The sequence below is a fragment of the Astatotilapia calliptera genome, chromosome 1, assembly GCF_964374335.1.
Source record: "Astatotilapia calliptera chromosome 1, fAstCal68.1, whole genome shotgun sequence".
NCBI classification, from domain to species: domain Eukaryota; kingdom Metazoa; phylum Chordata; class Actinopteri; order Cichliformes; family Cichlidae; genus Astatotilapia; species Astatotilapia calliptera.
The window spans coordinates 6,071,929-6,091,795 of NC_137422.1; the positions used below are offsets into that span (position 1 = coordinate 6,071,929).

The following is a 19,867-nucleotide window of genomic DNA, read 5'->3' on the forward strand; positions in this document are numbered from 1 at the left end:
AACATACAAGTGACGACCTTTGACCTTCATCAGGTTTTATTTAATTGTGTTATAGAAAATCTCATATGCTCTTCATGCAGCTGAGTACATCAAGTGTTTAAAACGGAAGCTGTGCATGTCTGAGATCAGCAGCTTTGTGAAACACCAAACTGAGGTCCTGGTAATGCTGATATATAGTGACACAGTTACATGAGTGATTAATCCTTTTGTTTTTTTGTCTTTAACTTTATCACTAAAACAGCTGCAGCTTTCACTACATCACATGTGGTACTTTAACCTTTGTACTGTTTTCATCAGTTCATTTTGCAGTTAACATGTGAACATGTTAGATGATCTGTCTGCTGTCACTCGATGAGGAATCTGAGGGCAGCTCCTGTAATCAAAAAGACAACAGAACCATCAAACTCAGATATAAATTTCATCCCTCAATATTGAAATAAAGATGATTCTTCTGTCCTCACACATTCAGGATCTGAAGTTCTTCTCTTATTTTTTTTTCAGTATTACAGTACACTACATTACTTTAATCCATAGTTCCTGATTAATGAGGAGTTACTGAAGTACAAGCTTTTAAAAAAATTGTTACTGTCTTTACAGATGTGGCAAGAGACTGAAAACATGCTGTTGTTTGCACATATTTAATATTCAGCTCTGCACAGGAGCTGAAGCAGGGTGCAGCCTGTTGCTTTTAGAGTATAATACTTGTAATAAAAGTACAGTAATTAGTGACTGAGCAGCCCGGGGCGTTTCTCTTGATTTCTTTAGTAAATTCATTCACCTGCACAGCTAAACGAACCCTGACAGCCGAGTGCTCATTTTAGCTAGCTAGGTCTCAGGAGCTAGCTAAGGACGGTAGTTACAGATTAGCTTACAAACACGTTTAACTTACCGAAAAAGTGCAGCGGGGCCTCGGGTCCTTCTGTCGGGTAGTCCAGTTTACTGAAGAACACCTCAGGCTGTCAGGTTAAAACACTCGGTCGTGTTTTCGTAGCATAAACGCTAGGCGTCCTCTCAGAACCTACGCTCTATCTGAGATACAGATACGAACAGAGATACACAAGTTTCTCCGTGACTGCAGCTGTCAGTCAAAGCTCTTATGATGACGTTTCACCCCAATTTAACATCACCGCGGTAGGAATCCGGTTGTTCAGTCTGACGTCACTAGCCGTGTCTGGACCTAAGCTCCGCTGCAGGTCCATATATCAAACGATCACTATGGCATTACTGAGAGTTGAAAAACTGTCTAAAGTCTTTCATCTTTAATAAAATGATCAGCGTTCTGCTCTACCAGGTGTAACAATTGAGTTTAACATCCAGGCATCCATGAAAATGGAATTTATGACATTTAACGGAGTTAGAAGTTAGCAGGGAGTTAGCTCGCTAGCTTCTATCTAAATACAATATAGCATGTCCTGACTGCAGGGTTTTGGAAACAAATTAAAACGTATAGCTCTGTTATCACTTCCAGCATAAATGAAGACAGAAAACTAAAAAACAGTGACATTTGTAAGGTTACTGAAGTTGGGCTAGCTGGTATATAATGATGTGCTACGTGACCGCTAGCGATGCTCTGGTGTCCCTGTCATGGTCTTGGATGTGACCTGGTGCTCTGTGTTTGATTTATACTTCTTGATTATTGTTAAAGAAGCTTGGAGTTTCTGTTTCTGTATTCTCTCTGTGCTTCATGTTCCCTTTGTCTCCCCAGTCAGTCATGTCTCCCTGTCTGTGTGTTCAGAGCGTCAGGTTTACATGTAAAGTCAATGGAAAAAGTGCGATGACACGCGATTGCGGGTCCCGATTTGCCTCGCTGAAACGCGCGTCAGTGTGCCGTGTCTGGCGCGGTTGGCTCGCGAATAAATCCACGCGCGTCAGTTTTTGTGTTGCATTTTGTGCATACGCGCGTTTCGCGTCTACCGCTCAAGTTGGAAAAATTTGAACGCCACGACAACCAATCGGGAGCCTGGTGACGTGGCTGTGACCTAGGTTGTAGATAACCTGCTGTTAGTTTGGTATTTTGTCCTAATCCGCTTGCCGTACCTCCGTGTAGGTGTGTGTATGTTTTGAGTGGTATAGGCACCATTCCGTTATTGAATCCAAGCATGTAAGTTCTCTGCTGCTGTGCTGGTTAATAAAACCACGTTAACTGAGATTACTGCTTCATCATTATCATACTGGTGAACATACAACATGGTGTCAGAAGCGACGGAACACGTACTTCGTAGTTGACGGTATTTTTTTTTCCGTCTCAAGTCTATTTTATGGGTGCATTTTTTGTATCCGGACTGCAGCCGACATGGCGGAAGGATTCAGGAGGCCCGACCCACTTGTTTTCGATGGTAATGTTGCTGAAAATTGGCGCATTTTTGAGCAAGAGTATGACATTTTTATAGCCTACATATTGCTCAACTTAGCAGGTCCCGAAGCTATAGAACAGGAGCGGTCTTTTGTTTACGCGCCAGAAGTGAGAGAGGCCGGCGATGGAGGACGAGTCCTCATTCCTGCAGAATCGAAGGAGGATCCTGAGTGCCTCAAAGGGAAATTCAGAGAAATGTGCAGCCCACAAACCAACGTCACGATGGAAAGACACAAGTTCAACACGCAGAATCAGAGGACTGGCGAGACTGTTGAATCCTATGTAAGTGATTTACGGATTAAAGCAAAAAGCTGCAGATTTGGTGATCTGAGTGAAGAACTAATAAGAGACAGACTAGTTTGTGGCATCAACAATGACAATTTAAGGAAAGTGCTACTGCGTCATAGTGATTTAACGCTAGCAAAAGCCATATCTGTCTGCCAGATTCATGAAATGACTGAAGAGCATAATAAAACACTTGCTTTTCCTCAACAATCTGCATCAAATGTTGATGTGCTCCAGCCCAAATTTACAAGAAAGCACAGAGGAGATAAAATGAAAATACAAGGAGACAGGTCTGAAACACAGCATGTCACTAACTGTACTAACTGTGGGGGCGCTCATGCTGCAAAAAAGAGTAAATGTCCAGCTTTTGGGCAGCAGTGTCAAGCATGCAAAAAGTGGAATCATTTTAAGAAACTGTGCAGAGCTGTTCAGCCTACCCAAAACGTAGCAAGACACAGAAAGTCAGTTCATCATGTGGAACCAGACCAAGCTGATGACAGCGGAGATGACACATTCTACGTTGATGGAGATGCAATATGCAATCCATGCGACTGATGTGCATGTGGAACACAAAGAGGAAGTTTTTGTCACCGTGCAGATTAATGGGATTCCTGTTGAGATGAAAGTGGACACAGGTGCTAAATGTAATGTGCTTCCCAAGAAAACGTTTAACATTATAAGAGCAGATAAACAAATGAAAGCACACCCCAAGTCCGTTAACCTAGTAGCATTTGGAGGCAGCAAGATTCAAACCTCAGGTGTAATTAAGCTGCAGTGTTTTCTGCATGGACAGTCACATGTGCTATCATTCTTTGTTATTAATGAAGATGTTCAGCCAATACTTGGAGCAGCAATGACGTCCACCTATTGAGCACGTCTGCAGATGACCTATCACAACAGCTTATCACAGAATACAGCGACTTATTTTCTGATGAGCTTGGAAGGTTGCCAGTCACCTATCGCATGACACTGAACCCAGATGTGAAACCAGTTGTTCGCCCATCACATCGCATCCCTTTGGCCATGAAAGACAGGGTCAAGGCACAGCTGGTCAGGATGGAGAAATTAGGCGTCATTACTCCTGTCTCAGAGCCGACAGACTGGGTGTCTTCTATGGTAGCCACCAACAAGAAAGGCAAAGATGAAATCAGGATATGCATAAATCCTTGAGATTTAAACACCGTCCTGAAAAGACCACACCATCCCATGCGCACAGTAGAAGAAGTGGCTGCAATAATGTCAAATGCTACTGTGTTCTCTGTTTTGGATGCTAAGAACTCTTTTTGGCAGGTGTCATTGGATCAGAAATCATCCATGCTAACCACCTTCAGCACTTGTTTTGGTCGTTACAGGTTCCTCAGAATGCCTTTTGGTCTTAACGCTGCCAGCAAGGTGTTTCAGCGAGCCATGGAGCAGATATTCGCTGGGTATCCATCCATGTGCCATCATTGTTGATGATATACTCATCGGCAGAAGAACCATGAAAGAACATGACGACAACCTGAGAAAAGTCCTTGATCGTGCCAGAGAAGTAAACCTGCGACTAAACCCATTAAAGTGCAAATTCCGGCTGAATCAGGTCAGTTATGTCGGACACATTTTCACAAGTGAGGGGCTTAAAGCAGACCCTTCCAAAACAGCCGCAATCAAAGAGATGCCAGTTCCAACAGATGTCCAAGCCCTGCAGAGGTTCCTGGGGATGGTCAATTATCTTGGAAAATTCATTCCAAACTTCAGCCATCTGTCAGCTCCTCTGCGACAGCTCACTCACAAGGACAGTGAGTGGATGTGGGACACACAGCATCAGACTGCGTTCGAAGCACTTAAAGAGCACATGTCTAATCCACCTGTTCTGTCATATTATGATGTCAGCAAACCTGTGACACTAACGTGCGATTCATCACAGTATGGTCTTGGTGCAGCTTGCTTACAGGAAGGGCGACCTGTGGCATATGCTTCACGTACTCTGACAGACACTGAAACCAGATATGCTCAGATAGAAAAGGAGCTGCTGGCTGTTGTTTTCGCATGTACAAAGTTTCATGGCTACATTTATGGCAAGCCTGTGGTCGTAGAAACAGACCATCAGCCACTGGTCACCATACTAAAGAAACCTATTCACGCTGCACCAGTCAGATTACAGAGGATGTTGTTAAGGCTCCAAAAATACAACATCACCCTCACATATAAATGTGGAAAACACATGTATCTGGCTGACACACTGTCTCGTGCTCCCAACAGCTCCACTTTCCAGCAGTCTGAAGAAGAGGACAACTTTGATGTCATGACGGTGAGCTGCATCTCTTCTTCACGCCTGGAGGAACTTAAAGGACACACAGCTGAGGATGAAACACTGCAAGCGCTCAGCTCGTTCATCAAACATGGTTGGCCACAACGACTCCACAACCTTCCCATGGCGGTTCATCCATATTTTCCTTTCAGGGATGAGCTGATTGTGGATGATGGCATCATTCTTAAAGGTTCCAAAGCCGTGATCCCAAAATCACTGCAAGGAGACTACATCACCATCATGCACAGAGGACATCCCGGCGTAGAAGCTACCAAGCGGAGAGCACGGGGGATCGTCTTCTGGCCGCTCATGTCAAGAGATATTGAACAAACAGTTACTTCCTGCTCGGTGTGTAGCAGCACTAAGCCTCATAAACAAAAAGAGCCCCTTCATCTGCATGAAGTTCCAGAGCTTCCTTGGTCAACTGTGGCTACAGATATCTTTGAGTGGCACTGTCAGCACTATTTAGTAGTAGTCGACTCATACTCAGGCTGGTTTGAGATAGACCTGCTAAAGGATTTGACATCAGCCACAGTCATCAAGAAGCTGAAAAGACACTTCTCAGTTCATGGTGCTCCACACACTCTGATCTCAGACAATGGAAGGCAGTTTACAAGCCAGCGTTTCAAAGACTTCACTTCACAGTGGGACTTTCAACATGTCACCAGCAGTCCAGAGTATCCTCAATCCAATGGGCTTGCTGAGAGAGCAGTGCGCAGTGCTAAACAGCTGATGGAGAAGTCACACAGAGATGGCACTGATGTATTTCTCAACCTGCTGAATCTCAGGAATGGTAATGGTAAATGGCCTGCATTTGTATAGCGCTTTTCTAGTCCCTAAGGACCCACGTGTTCCACGTGATGTGAACCTGGGTTCCTCTGCAGAACGACTTCTATCTAGACAGACTCGAACTACGCTCCCAATCACAACCAAACTGCTCGAACCACAACACTGTGAATCTGAGAGAGTGAAAGCCCAACTACTCAACAAGAGACTGACTCAGAAGGTCTGTTATGACAGATCCAGCCGACCACTTCCACCTCTCAACGAAGGACAAGTAGTGAGGTTACAGACCCCACAGGGTTATGACCGCACAGGTGTGGTGAAGAAACTTTGTAAAGAACCTAGATCCTACCTGGTACAGTCAGATGGAAACACTTACAGGAGAAATCGCAGACACGTATTGCCTGTGTCTGAGCCTGTTACTGTTCAGAAAGACACTGATCATCATCATTATGATGGACTGCAGGGTGTGGGTGAAAACAATGATGTAGAAAAGTTTAAAGACAGCACTCATGTTAAGAGCTCTTGTTATGGTTCAAAAATATTGGAGATGGACACCAGAGGAAAAACCCACAATAACAACACTGGTCCGGTCGGGTTGAGTCAAACGATGATTTAATGATCACACACGTGGGAGATGGACACTGTATGCAGACAGTCTCAGATCTCATCTCAAAAAACACATTTCCATAGTTTTATGAAATCAGGGTATTAGAACGCCCCCTCATGCGTAGTGACAGGTGTAATACAATCAATGTTGACAATTTTATTTAACACAAAGAATAACATTGTCTCCTTCCCGAGGGCAGACGCTGACTGCCCCCCTTCTCCTGGAACCGTCTGTACCCTGCTGAGACACAACATGGCAACTACAAGGACTCTTTCATTTATTAAGACCATCAGTGTGTATTGCTCTAAATCAAGTATATAATATTAAATGAATATTGCTGGATCAGCTACTTCTACTTAAAACATATTAAAACATGACTAAGCACAAAATCACCAAGAATGACATCTTATAAGTGCTGTGTAAGCGCGTGCGGCCTTCCAAGCTCAAAGCCTTTGCCCTCCATAGATCAGCCAGACTCGCGCTGGCTGTAGCTTTTAACCTTTAATTACCTTGAGCACAACTCTAGAATGAGCAACAAACTGCAATGTGTATGGAATGATCATGGTTACATCTGCAATGGAAAATCATGTTATTATTCTGGTACCTGTAAGAAAGATCAAATTAAAGTTATCACCATCACTGTAATGCAAAGAATAATATAAGATCAAAAACTTCAATTTATGCTTAATGCAAAGCTGGTTATATACTTCTAAGGAACTAATAATGACATATTAAAATATTAAATGATAATGAGAAAAACATCCCCTCCTTATTCTACAATTCCCTCTGTTGACCTCTGGAGAATCCAGAGGTCACAAACAGTTGTGTCCCCCCTTGGCCTACACATTCAGCTCCACATGCATCATTGGCATCATGGACATCGGAGTAATGACTCCAGGGTCCACTGCCTTCACAGACATACTTTTGAACATTCTTCTGGCACAAGGGATGAGACAACAACAAATAACCATAATACCCACCACAATAGACAAAGAAAACATGACCGAAGCGATGACCCCCTTCCACCGTCCGAACACTGAGGTCAGCCAGCCTTCTAACGGATTACCAACACCGGAGTGATCATGCATAGTTTCAGAAAGGCTCTTTAGGCCCTCCAGAGCCTTGGTTACCGACCCATCTGGAGCAGTATTGTTTGGAATAAAGGTGCAACACTGGTCAGCAAACATAGCACACACGCCCCCCTTTTCCGCTAACAACATATCAAGGGCCATTCTATTCTGCACTCCCATTAACGAGGTCGGACCCACCTGCTCCGCTAGCCCCTCCAATCCGTCTCTGGTCAGGTTAGAGAGCCTCAGTACATTGTAATGAACATAATTAATCCTATCTACATTCTTGTTTGGAGTCACTGGAAAGAAAGCAGAAATTATTGGAATATTTTCAAACCCGGCTGCTATTTGATCAATAAGTTTAAATTCATTTGGAACCCCCCTGGGCACTCCAATGGAGTCGATCCAGGTGGGGGAATTCATTCTAGGGTCATAAACATTTGTGTCTTGTATTCCTCTCTTTCTCAAAATGTGTCTTTTGCGCTTGGCTGCCAAAGTGCGCGTATTGTGTGAGGGAATTGATTTTACCTTATTTCCGATTAGCATAAGTGGCGCTCCTAGTCTCACCATCGCGCACGTCCCCACGCTCCCAAGAGGAACACGTACCAGTAGAGTCCTGTGCCCGCAATAGTAATACAGCCCGCTCCTAGCCCAAGTCCCAATTAGGGTGGCTGCATCACTCACATTGTTGGTGGTCCTCCCAATCTGGGTGACCGAACACCAACTGGGGTCAATTTCCCCCAACCGATATTTAACTTTATCTGTGGTAAACTTAAAGCACGTATAATTATCTTTCCGGGGCATAAACGGCCCTACTTGCGTGAGCTTGCCAATAGGGGGAAATAGACTGGACAACACAGTGCAGTTCCCCGTATTCACAGCTCCTCTAGTTATTTGCAACATACAATTATAGCCCCACTGATCCTCTGGATGCAGAGGTGCAGGCTCTATAAATAAACGCGGCCTTGCTGAAGCGCAGGCTACACAATTAGCCACTTTTTGTTCTCTAGCATTTTGGGCTATCCAGTCCAGCCAGATGTTACTGTCACTGAACCCGGTAGCGCGTTCAATCAAATCCTGAGGTTTCAGGGTGGTGTAGTCCACCGACACTACTCGCCTCTCTCTTGGTTCGTGCTCCTCTGGTGTAGCTTCCGATGACCCGCTCCCCTCCTGCCCTGTAAAAGATGCAACAGAGCTGGTGGGAGTAGAAATCACACGAGTTGTTATGTCTTCTCTACCTGACGGTACGCGATTAGTTTTTTCTAGGAAATTAACTTTAATTAACCCTTTTGGATCAACCCCCGCTATTTCCACCCCCAAAATTAAATACATAGATTGTTTGCGATGCCAATTCCCCAATGATGAAGTTAACGCGTTTCCAGAGGGGCTAAAATCCCTCTGTAGTTTAAGCCCGTTTTCTGATCCTGATTCTAACGGTTCCCAATTTTGCCCAGTGTAACCCCTTACCTGGTCCCAATTACGGCACCAGCTGTCATAAGGACGATTTCCCCTCTCGCAGTGCGTACTCACTGAATAATCCCAACAGACCCACACATTGTATCCCCTCCAAGCACTGCCGACGTCCCTGCAATTAACAACATCACACAGATCAAACGTAAAGGAAGTTGTGGAGCCAATAACATAATCTAATTCTAAACCACCATATGTGCTGAGACACTCATCCTTTTTCCCAGAGACCTCGCGCTTCACTCTTGCCCGCAACCTTAAATCACTATGGACCACGCGTGATGTACTTGGTGTATCAAACAACGCCGGACTGGCATGGCCTCCGTGCTCAGACTGGTTTCCAGGGTCGGTCTGCAACAAACAAATCAAAAAACAAATAGCCATGATTAGCAACATAGTTAACATCAAGCTCATAATAATTTTGAACATTGTGATGGCTTTTGAAACTCTTCTTTCATCACCAGTGTCTAATTGTTGTGATGGCATGGTGGTATGTGAATGTTATGGTGTAGTAAAAAGTTCAAAGCCCTTTATCAGAGCCTCTCTCTTGTTTTAGGTGTTCAGTGTGGTACCGCTCCTTTTCGTTGGCGCGGCGATCTCCTCCTTGGCTGCTCTTCTTTCTTTGACCTTCCGGGTAGACTACCGGTCGGTCCGTTGCACAGGTGTGAGGGATTATTGTGCCGCTCAATTTCACCTGCGTCGAGTTGAGATTGATCCTTCCTCACCAAGCCCTCGTGCGCAGCTGCGCACTGCGTCCAGTGATACCAGGTGTCGCCTTTCCCCTTCAGTTGGACCGCTGTCGCCGTCCGAGCCGATACCTCATATGGACCAGTCCAGCGGGGCTCCTTCCACTTTCGTTTGATGACTCTCAGCCACACTGTTTTCGCGTCCGGGACCTCTCCTTCTCCTGTGGGCCCTTTACAAGCCGCCTGTTTCGTGAAACTGGACACTAGCGCCTTTAGCTCGTTCCAGTAGTCTGCGTGGGACCGGTTCCCCTTTTTGTCCCGTTCACCCGAGCCCACCGTCCAAGGTGCCGGAAACTGTCTCCCGGTTTGCAGCTCGTATGGTGTAAAACCTGTGGATTGATTAACAGAACATCTTATGGTCATCAACGCAACCGGCAGGGCTGCGACCCAATTTAGCCCTGTTTGCGCGCAGATTTTTGCCAATTTGTTTTTCAAATTTAGATTCATTCTTTCTACTTTCCCCTGAGACTGAGGATGATAGACCGTTCCAAATTTATGCTGGACGCCCAACATTTTTTCTACTTTTTCCAAATCTTGATTTTTAAAATGGGTTCCATTATCTGATCTAATTCTTTTCGGGAACCCATGACGGGGAATATAATGATTGATTAAACACTTAATGACAGTCTTAGCATCCTCCTTTTTTGTAGCCCAGGCCTCTGGCCAGCCGGTCAAAGCGTCAACACACACTAACAAATATCTTACACCGCCCGGCCCGGAATCAATCATATCAGTGAAATCAATAACAATCTCCTCTCCTGGCCTCTCAGGGGGCCGAAACTTACCCACTTCCGGTTTTACTGCTGGCTTAGGATTGTGTGCCCCACAGATTAAGCACATCCTGGCCTTCTCCCTTATCATTCCTCGCAGCTCAGGATGCCACCAATGACACAAATTTCTTTCCATCTGGGCTCTCCCCACGTGGGCAAGTCCGTGGGCTTCATCCACCTTCTGTTCTGCCATTTTGGCTGTCAGCACGGGGCGCCCGTCTGGCCCCCTCCACAAATGTCCATCCTGCCAGGCTCCTTTGTTTTTCCACACCCCCTTTTCCTCTGGGGATGCCTCCTCCTGGGCCCGTTTAACTTCCTCAATCAGGTCAACAGGTATCTCTTCTTCTGATGTTACCTGTATCATTTGTCTCTGTCCTTTGTAGCCTGCGGCCTCCTTTGCGGCTTCGTCTGCTCTCTGATTTCCTTTTTCCACCATACTGGTTCCTTGGGAGTGAGCTTTGCATTTTATAATGCTCACCTCCTCTGGGTCAGCCAAGGCCTTTTCCAGTTCCTCCATTTCATGTTTGTGGGAAATAGGTGCATTGGTTGCTGTTCTGAATCCTGCTCTTTTCCACTGAGGCAGCTCCACATGCGCTGCTCCAAACGCATATGCCGAATCGGTGTAGATGTTCACTCTCCTGTTCTTGGCTAGTCTCAAAGCTCGAGCTAAGGCTATCACTTCAGCTCTCTGGGCCGACTGCTTTCCCTCAATCCTTCCTGACTCTCTGACCTGATAATCTCCTTCTACTCTGCAGACCACCGCATACCCTGCTTTCAGTCCTCCTTCGTCTCGGTGGCAACATCCATCGGTGAACCAGTCCTCAGCTCCCGGTATGGGTTCGGCCTTCAGGTCCTCTCTAATCTTTTCCTCGATCTGTGCTCTTTTGGCGCAGTCATGTGGTTCCCCTACACCCATTAAATCTGCCATGTTAATTCCTTCATGTGTGAATGTCAAATTTGGGGCCTCTAAGACTTTGCTCAGTCTCTGTTGTGCCCGTGGTGACATACAAAATGCTTGTGAATTTACGTATGCCACTATGCTATGTGTAGTGAGTATTTTTAGTGGGTGTTCTCTCACTACATGTGCTGTTTTTTGGATAATTCTAGCGACCCCTGCTGCATGTTGTGTGCATGTAGGATGCTTTGCTTCTGTTGGATGTAGTTTTACACTAACATACATGAGCACTTCTCTACCCCCCCCCCTTTTTTCTGAAACAACACTCCATTTATAATTGAGTTTGTCTCAGAAACATCTAAATAGAATGGCTCGTCATAATTGGGTGTGGCTAAATCTGAGGCCCTTGACAAATCCTGTTTTACCCTAATAAATGCGGCTTCAGCTTCAGGCGTCCAAGGCAACTCAGCCTTAAAGTTTCGAACACCAACTTGCTTCATTAGGCCCCTTAAAGGGGCAGTTTTGCCTGCATAATCCGGAATGAACTGCCTGCTGTAACCTGTTAAACCAAGAAAAGAAAGCATTTCTCTCACAGTTCGCAGTTTTGGGTGTGTCAAAATTTGGTCTCTGTGTGTGTTCATCAAACCCACTGATTTGTGTGCGATTACCCGGCCCAAAAAGGTCACTTCAGGGCGAACTAACTGCAGCTTGTCTTTACTTACTTTAAAGCCACATTCCGCCAACCTATTCAACACAACGAACGATGCCGCTGAACAATCCGCTGCTGACGGGGCTGCAATGAGAAGATCATCAACATATTGTATTAATGTACAATCATTAGGCAAATTACATGACGACAGGGCTTCTTTAAGCACCTGATTGAAAATGCCTGGAGAAAGTGCAAAGCCCTGTGGCAAACGTGTGTATCTGAGTTGTTGGCCTCTGTATGTGAATGAAAAAATGTCTCTGAGTGACTCATGCAGAGGAAGACAAAAGAATGCATTTGCCAGGTCAATGCACGTGAACCACTTTTGGTCACATGTGATAGCTGATAAAGCTGTGTATGGATTTGGTACCGGTGCAGTAGTAGAGAGCAATATTTCATTAATGGCTCTCAAATCATGTGCCATACGGTATTTTCCTGTTCCATGTTTCTCCACTGGTAGAATTGGTGTGTTCCACAGTGAGTGAGAGGGCTCTAACACCCCGGCCCTTAGCAGGCCTTCTATTGTTTCTGTAATTCCTGCCTCTGCTTCAGGTTTGTGTTTATACTGTGGTCTATTGATTGGTGTGTGTGACTTGAGCTGGAACAAGACAGGAGGACACTTAGCTAGGCCAACATCCGTGGGCCCTTTTGACCATAGACTGTCAGGCAAATTCGACAGTCCAGCAACTGCGTGAGGATGATCTACACACTCCTCACCATGTGTTTTTGAAATTTCTTTATGTTCCAAGATCACTGTATCCTCACAGGCACAAGTTATGCGATAGGTTTTACAATTTGGAGCATAAAATAAGTTAGGAATTTGGGTTCTTTGCCACCCTGTGTCGTCCAGTGCTCGCCTGACCATTGGACCTAGATCACCTGCACCATGACCTTGGTGGACCGCCAATGTAATGTGAGGGGTTGAATTTTCTTCCACATTGTACCAAGGCAGTTGTTCATCAGTTAATTTCACAGCCGCGGCTACACCTTCTGGTCCGATGTAGATGTCATGTGTTTGCACATTCCACGTCTGACCTTCAAGATCAGATTGAAATAATTCACGATAGGTGTCGTCATTCTCTTTATCATAAAACAGGGTAACGTGGTAAGGGTCGCGCGGAGGGGAGTAAACTGCCAAGCTCATTATCCAGGGTCTCCACAGCTGAAATTGCCTCAGAACATCCTCTTTCACTAATCTCCCCCAGTAGATATTGACTTTTGCTCTTTCACAGTCTTGGAGCAGATATTGAGTCTTTGAACTTGTTCCCAGGCACGGAAAATGCTGGCCCCCTGGCAGAGTCACAGATAATCCATCTGCTGAACATGTGATTGTGGCGCCCAACTTCACGAGCAGGTCCCTGCCCATAAGATTCACTGGCGCTTGCGATGACACCACATAGTTGTGTTTCAAAGTCTGCTTGCCCAGCTTTGTCAAAGCTGGGTCAGTCACTGGCAGAGTTGTCGGGATCCCGGAAAAACCCACCACGTTCACTGTGTGGCAGGACAACGTTGCACTGTCTGGTGCTGCTCTCAAGGTTGAATATGTTGCTCCAGTGTCTACTAAGAAGGGCAATTCTGTCCCTTCTATAGTCATTAACAGCATGGGATCTGCCACCACCATACTGTTTGGTCCCTCCGGGTCCCTTCAGTACTGGTCCTCCCTCCAGTCAGCCACTGGATACTGCGCGGCTGGTGCTGCACTCGGGTTTGGGGCCTGATATGCTCCCCTAGAGCCACCTCTTGCTCTCGGAGCTCCACGTGCCTGGGATTGGTAGCCTCTTCTTTGATTGTTCTGACGACGTTCTGGGCAATCTCTGCTCCAATGACCCTCTGCTCCACACCTCCAACAGACATTCCAAGGCACACTGCTGAGATTCCCCATGTCACGAGCTCTTTGTACTCCCCCCGCTGAGCCACCACGCCCTCTGTACGATCCACCGGTTCCCCAATTCCCTGTGGGTTGGTTCTGCCTTGGTGCATTGGCGGGCCATCCGTCATTAGTGCAGGGACCCGGGCCACTATCTGGCCATTCAGGCCCAGGACCAGGCTGGGTCGCAACTATCATAATTTTTTCTGTTTTTTCTTTTTCCTCTTTTTTCTTTTCGCTGGCTTTGTTTCTGGCCTCCACCAACTGTAGTTTGAGTAGAGACGCTTGTGCCTCCTCCAACTCTTTTTTCTGCTTGTTCGCCCTGTCCTGCTCCAGCTGCAAACGATGTGAGACGTGTCTTTCCCACTGCACCGAATCTGCTACGGCAAAATCTGGGTTTTTCTGTAGATCTTCTGTGACCTGGTTTGGCAGCCCTGCCAGCACCGCTGAGCGAAACCATGCCCGATGTTCACCTTCTCTACCCGGATGGGTACCTGTTTCTAACAACCACTGATCTCTGGCTTTTTCTAAAAACTCTCTAGGTGTGTTTTGGGGGTCCCAAATTATTTTAGGTATGGCTCCTGTATTAGGGGTTGGGTACTTTTCACGGACTGCGTCAGACAAAGCACATTGCACTTCATGGTAAGGCAAATCATTTGCATGGCGAGTTGTGCGAGCTATAGCCTCTACATCTGCTAGCCCACCACCGAGCATACACCGTGCAGAAATGGCGCGAAAATCGCCAATCGCAAGCTCCTCTCCTTCTGTTAGTCTGCCTAATTCACGCAACCACCTTGCTCCTCCCCCAGTTATAGGTGGAAGCTGTTTAACCAATGCCTCCAAATCTCTTACTTTGTATGCGCGGTACACTGGTTCATTTTTTGCACCAGCCACTAAAGGCAAATTATAATGAGTACCCGCAGCTTTTTCTGCTTTGGTCACAGTTTTACACTGTCCCAATTTTCCCTTGCCTTTTGAACTCTTAAAAATAGGCCTTCTCTGTCCCTGCTCTTTTTTCACCTGTCTTGACCTAAGATTCCTGGCTATACTTGGTTCTGACGCGACTCCTCCTCTGTCGTTATCTTCATCATCTTCTTCCTCCTCTGTGGTAGATGAATCTTTGTCGCTCTCCTCTTCTGCCATGCTTTTGGTCATTTTGTCCTTTACGATCTTCAGTGTATTTAATACTTCCAATAGCCCTTGCGGGGCTTCAAGCATTCGTCCGAATACTTCTCCTGCCCATGTGTCTGACTTGGCCATTGCTTTGGAGTGTTTTGACCTGGTTTGGGCCTGCTCTTCTCTTGCTGGTGTTGGCAGTCCGATGAAAGCCGGTTGTGCCATCCTTTCCACCGGTGAAATCATTTCCTCGTTTGTTGGGGTCCAATCCGCTTCTCCAGTCTGGTCTGGCAGGCTTTCTCTTGATGCTTCGGCTTTTGGCCTGTCTCCTCCCTCATGTGAACAAGAAGGCAAAGGCAAGCCTTCCTCTGCGGCTGATGTTATCTCTTTCCCTTCCCCATTCAGGGACTGACATTTAACTGTCATAGGCCCTTCATTATGAAACACCCCTGGTGCTCTGGTGTATTCAACATCAGCTACTCCTCCCACAACCACTGCCGTCTGTCCATCGGGGCCTTGAACTTGTCCTCCTCTGAGGGTCATTACAGGCATGACATATTGTCGTCCTACGGCATTAGATGTTAATGTGGCCCAAGGAAGAATCTCTGCTGTGTGATACTTGTTAGCATCTCCTGGTTTTGGAATCCAGTTCTTCATTTGGTTTTCCAGCTTCTTATTTTGGTCTTTCAGTTGTTTCAAAGCCTCCATTATGCTTTCCATATCTTCTGTTTCAGGTGTGTCATCCTCCTCCATCCAGGAAGATGCTCCATTCCACAAGAACATCCACTTACAACACTTTGCATGAGTTTGCTGTAGTTTCTTGATTTGTTGTTTAATCTTCCAGTTAATTGAACGTTTCTCTGCCTCGGCTTGCAGTTGTTGCAATTGCTGCTCACATCTCTCTCCTTCTATTTTGAGCACAAGACTTAGGGCTATTTTGTCATCCAGCCCTCTCTGTTGGGAAGCAATAAGCTTGTTTAGCTCAGCTTCCATTGCTTTGCCTTCCTTCTCAGCTAACTTTGTTGATCCAGGGGAAGCTAAACGAATAGCTTTTTTTTAATTGTTGCTGCTGCTCCTTTAGAGGCTTATAGCCTCTGTGCCCAGTAGGTGTCGTGTTCGGGCCGTCAGCCATTATCCTAAAACACAAGCTTACCTCCCTTTTTTGTGACGTTTTACGGCTCCTCCTTCTGGATCACTCCGCAATGTCTGCCTGTTAGCTTTCAGAAATACTTTCGCTCCTCCCAGGGTCACTGTCTCCTTGTGATCTGCTTGGTAAGACACACAGCCAACGCAGTGTGTCAAGACTTAACCAAGCCTCTTTCATTATTCACTTTTAATAACTACTTTTCACTCTGTAACATAAATGTTATAAACTCATACACACTGCATGTTAACTTTGGGGCACAAAACAATAACACAGCTCAAATGCATTCACACAGCCTTAAATTTTTCACAGAAAATTGCTCCAAAGCAATATCATGTTTGCTCACAAACTAACAAATTCACTGTCTTGTTTACCGAGCGAGGGAGCAATGGACCAATTAATTCCAAACTCCTCAATAATTAGCTGTATAGCTCGCTCTACTTCAATGCCAAACCATAGTACTGTGATTAGCTTTATTCAAATCAAATCTATGTTTCAAAGCCTTTCAAACGCACACCCACACACACAATTTCAACCACGCACTCTCAAGCACACATTTGTCTCCTTTAAATCTACTAATCGCTTGGAGACATCTCCACAGATAATTATATTATTTCCCAAGCAAGCATATCAAAATCAAAACCGTCTAGTACCGACTCTATCATAGCCTGAGCAAAGTGGGCGGCCTCTGTGGGCTCCCAATTTGGATCATTTTCATGCTCAGTCATCTCCTTTAAGCCTTGAAATAAAAATAGGCAACGTTGTATATAGGCATTTAGCTCATGCAGCTCAATCACGGACCACACTGTCATCTCATAAGGTGAAACACCTTCCTCAGTCACTATGTGACATTTACAGGTCACCTCCAATTGACCGTCTTCCTCTGCTATTTGTATGTTACAGGTTGCAAAATAAAGCACAGGCATGTTTGCTTATTCTATTTAAACAACGATTTAACAGTATTAAATGGGACTGTTTAGTGCATGGGACACAATATAATCATTTATTGTTGAAGGGACAAATGTCAAAGGGGTTCTAACAGGTCCACTTTATTGCGTGCTCATAAATTATTGTTATCTGGGTCACTCACCCAATGTGCTTTATTGTTTGAGATTATTAATTATGTCACGCTTATCAGTGGCTCATATTTATTTAAGGCCTATGTTTGAACTTGACAACAAAGGCAGAGCATCATTCCATCCTTTCAGGGTGAAACACTCCACTTTCTCTGTGTCATGGCAGCTCAGAAAAGTTCATGAACTTTACTTATTTAAAGATATGACTTAAAATCAGTTGTGTTATCAGTATAAAATATTTAAGATTTAATTAAATTATTTTCAATTGACTTACAGCAGCTTACTCTGATCTAGGAACACTCTCTTATGCTCCTCAAAAACTGAAGTTACTCAGTCTTAAATGATTTTTTTACATTACATAAATCAACTGTGATTAACAAATAACGTTCTAGTGATTCCCACTTGGTTTAAAACATTCAAAAGCCTTCTAGGGACCTATTCTGATCATAGCCTATGTGTTTGTAAGCTTGTTTGCATTTAACCCTCTGCACTCAAAGCATTTACTACACTTTATCAATCCGGACAGTCACGCCGAACGAAGCTTCTGACCTTCAAAGGCCGAGTGCCAACTCATTATAAGCACATTTGCAAGGTGTGTCTGAAAATTATTTAAACCACTCTTTTTAAATCAGAAACTATTTACATTGTTATAACATCAAAACCAGCAGCTTCTTTACAGGCTTTCAGCAATAAAAAGCCTTCTGCTTCTAAGGCTCACACACACTCTGGGCAGGAAGTGAAAAGCTCTGTTCTCCTCCCAGCCACACACTCATTTGCATGTTCACACCGTCTAAAAATAGCTCTCAGCGCTGCAGCTGCGCTCTCATCACACGCAGGGTCACACAAAGCTCAGATCGAATTCTATTCACAAAAGACGTCTTATATTTACAACCACTGACAGACATGACAAATTCAGCACCTAACAAATTTCGACAAATTTAAATTAACGGGTCCAACTGAAGAAAGCTTCACTTTTTTGTAATCAATCAAACAGTATCTGTTACTTCTGGGAACAGTTTCTGACCTAACTTCTAAATCCCTAACTCAATTTAACTTTGTCCAAACAAGCACATGACACCGTTTCAAACGATGAGGAGTCTCGGTAACTCCTAGCTTATTTCGGGATGCCCTGTACCCCACAGTTAAACCAAAACTGAACTACCCCTGTTCGCCGACAGGTCAAGACCGCGCGTCCACGGCCAGGAGGGGGCGTAACCCCCGGGCTATGTGCTTCTTAGCAGACTTCTGGGCTGCCGTCCTATAATAATTTTAACCTAACCGATTTTGAAAAATTTTACCATAACGGGTCCTACCGAAGAAAGATAACTTTTTTACGACCAATTAAACAGTCTCTGTTACTTCTGGAACAGTTTCTGTCCTAATTTGTAAAACTATTAAACAGTATCTGTTACTTCTGGAACAGTTTCTGTCCTAATTTCCCTACCAAACTACCTGAGCCTTCAGCTCAATATCCAGGGACTCAAACCCAACATTATTACTTTCATATTTCTTCAACTTCATTAAATACTCTTAAACAACTTTAACTGCATAACACCCGGTGATTCTCATCAAAATCAAAACAGACACCCACCAGCAACGTCAGTGAGCAAACTTTTAATTTAATGCAGCCCAATTTGGCACAATTTGGGAATCAACTCAACAGGCAGTGCCTTACCTTTAGAAGCACCCGCGGAGCTCACTCACATCAGATCCCTGGTCCGTGCCTGTCCGCTCGACAACCTCAGACCGTCCACACCTCGCACGTCCACCCCAATACCACAGGACGAGCCCCCAAAATGTTATGGTTCAAAAATATTGGAGATGGACACCAGAGGAAAAACCCACAATAACAACACTGGTCCGGTCGGGTTGAGTCAAACGATGATTTAATGATCACACACGTGGGAGATGGACACTGTATGCAGACAGTCTCAGATCTCATCTCAAAAAACACATTTCCATAGTTTTATGAAATCAGGGTATTAGAACGCCCCCTCATGCGTAGTGACAGGTGTAATACAATCAATGTTGACAATTTTATTTAACACAAAGAATAACATTGTCTCCTTCCCGAGGGCAGACGCTAACTGCCCCCCTTCTCCTGGAACCGTCTGTACCCTGCTGAGACACAACATGGCAACTACAAGGACTCTTTCATTTATTAAGACCATCAGTGTGTATTGCTCTAAATCAAGTATATAATATTAAATGAATATTGCTGGATCAGCTACTTCTACTTAAAACATATTAAAACATGACTAAGCACAAAATCACCAAGAATGACATCTTATAAGTGCTGTGTAAGCGCGTGCGGCCTTCCAAGCTCAAAGCCTTTGCCCTCCATAGATCAGCCAGACTCGCGCTGGCTGTAGCTTTTAACCTTTAATTACCTTGAGCACAACTCTAGAATGAGCAACAAACTGCAATGTGTATGGAATGATCATGGTTACATCTGCAATGGAAAATCATGTTATTATTCTGGTACCTGTAAGAAAGATCAAATTAAAGTTATCACCATCACTGTAATGCAAAGAATAATATAAGATCAAAAACTTCAATTTATGCTTAATGCAAAGCTGGTTATATACTTCTAAGGAACTAATAATGACATATTAAAATATTAAATGATAATGAGAAAAACATCCCCTCCTTATTCTACACTCTTCTGATGTTTTGCATTCTCCAAGAC

At 44.8% G+C, this 19,867-nt stretch overlaps 1 protein-coding gene across 1 annotated transcript; it reads right to left on the reverse strand.

Moving 5' to 3' along the window:
- Window positions 1-6,309: 6,309 nt before the first annotated feature.
- Window positions 6,310-11,819, reverse strand: LOC145429146 (uncharacterized). Its single transcript, XM_080302212.1, has 2 exons — window positions 10,390-11,819; window positions 6,310-9,933 (listed from the first exon to the last, which is right to left on the reverse strand). The coding sequence occupies exons 1-2, from the start codon at window positions 11,552-11,554 to the stop codon at window positions 9,419-9,421; spliced, it is 1,680 nt and encodes a 559-aa protein (XP_080158338.1). The 5' UTR covers window positions 11,555-11,819; the 3' UTR covers window positions 6,310-9,418.
- Window positions 11,820-19,867: the final 8,048 nt, after the last annotated feature.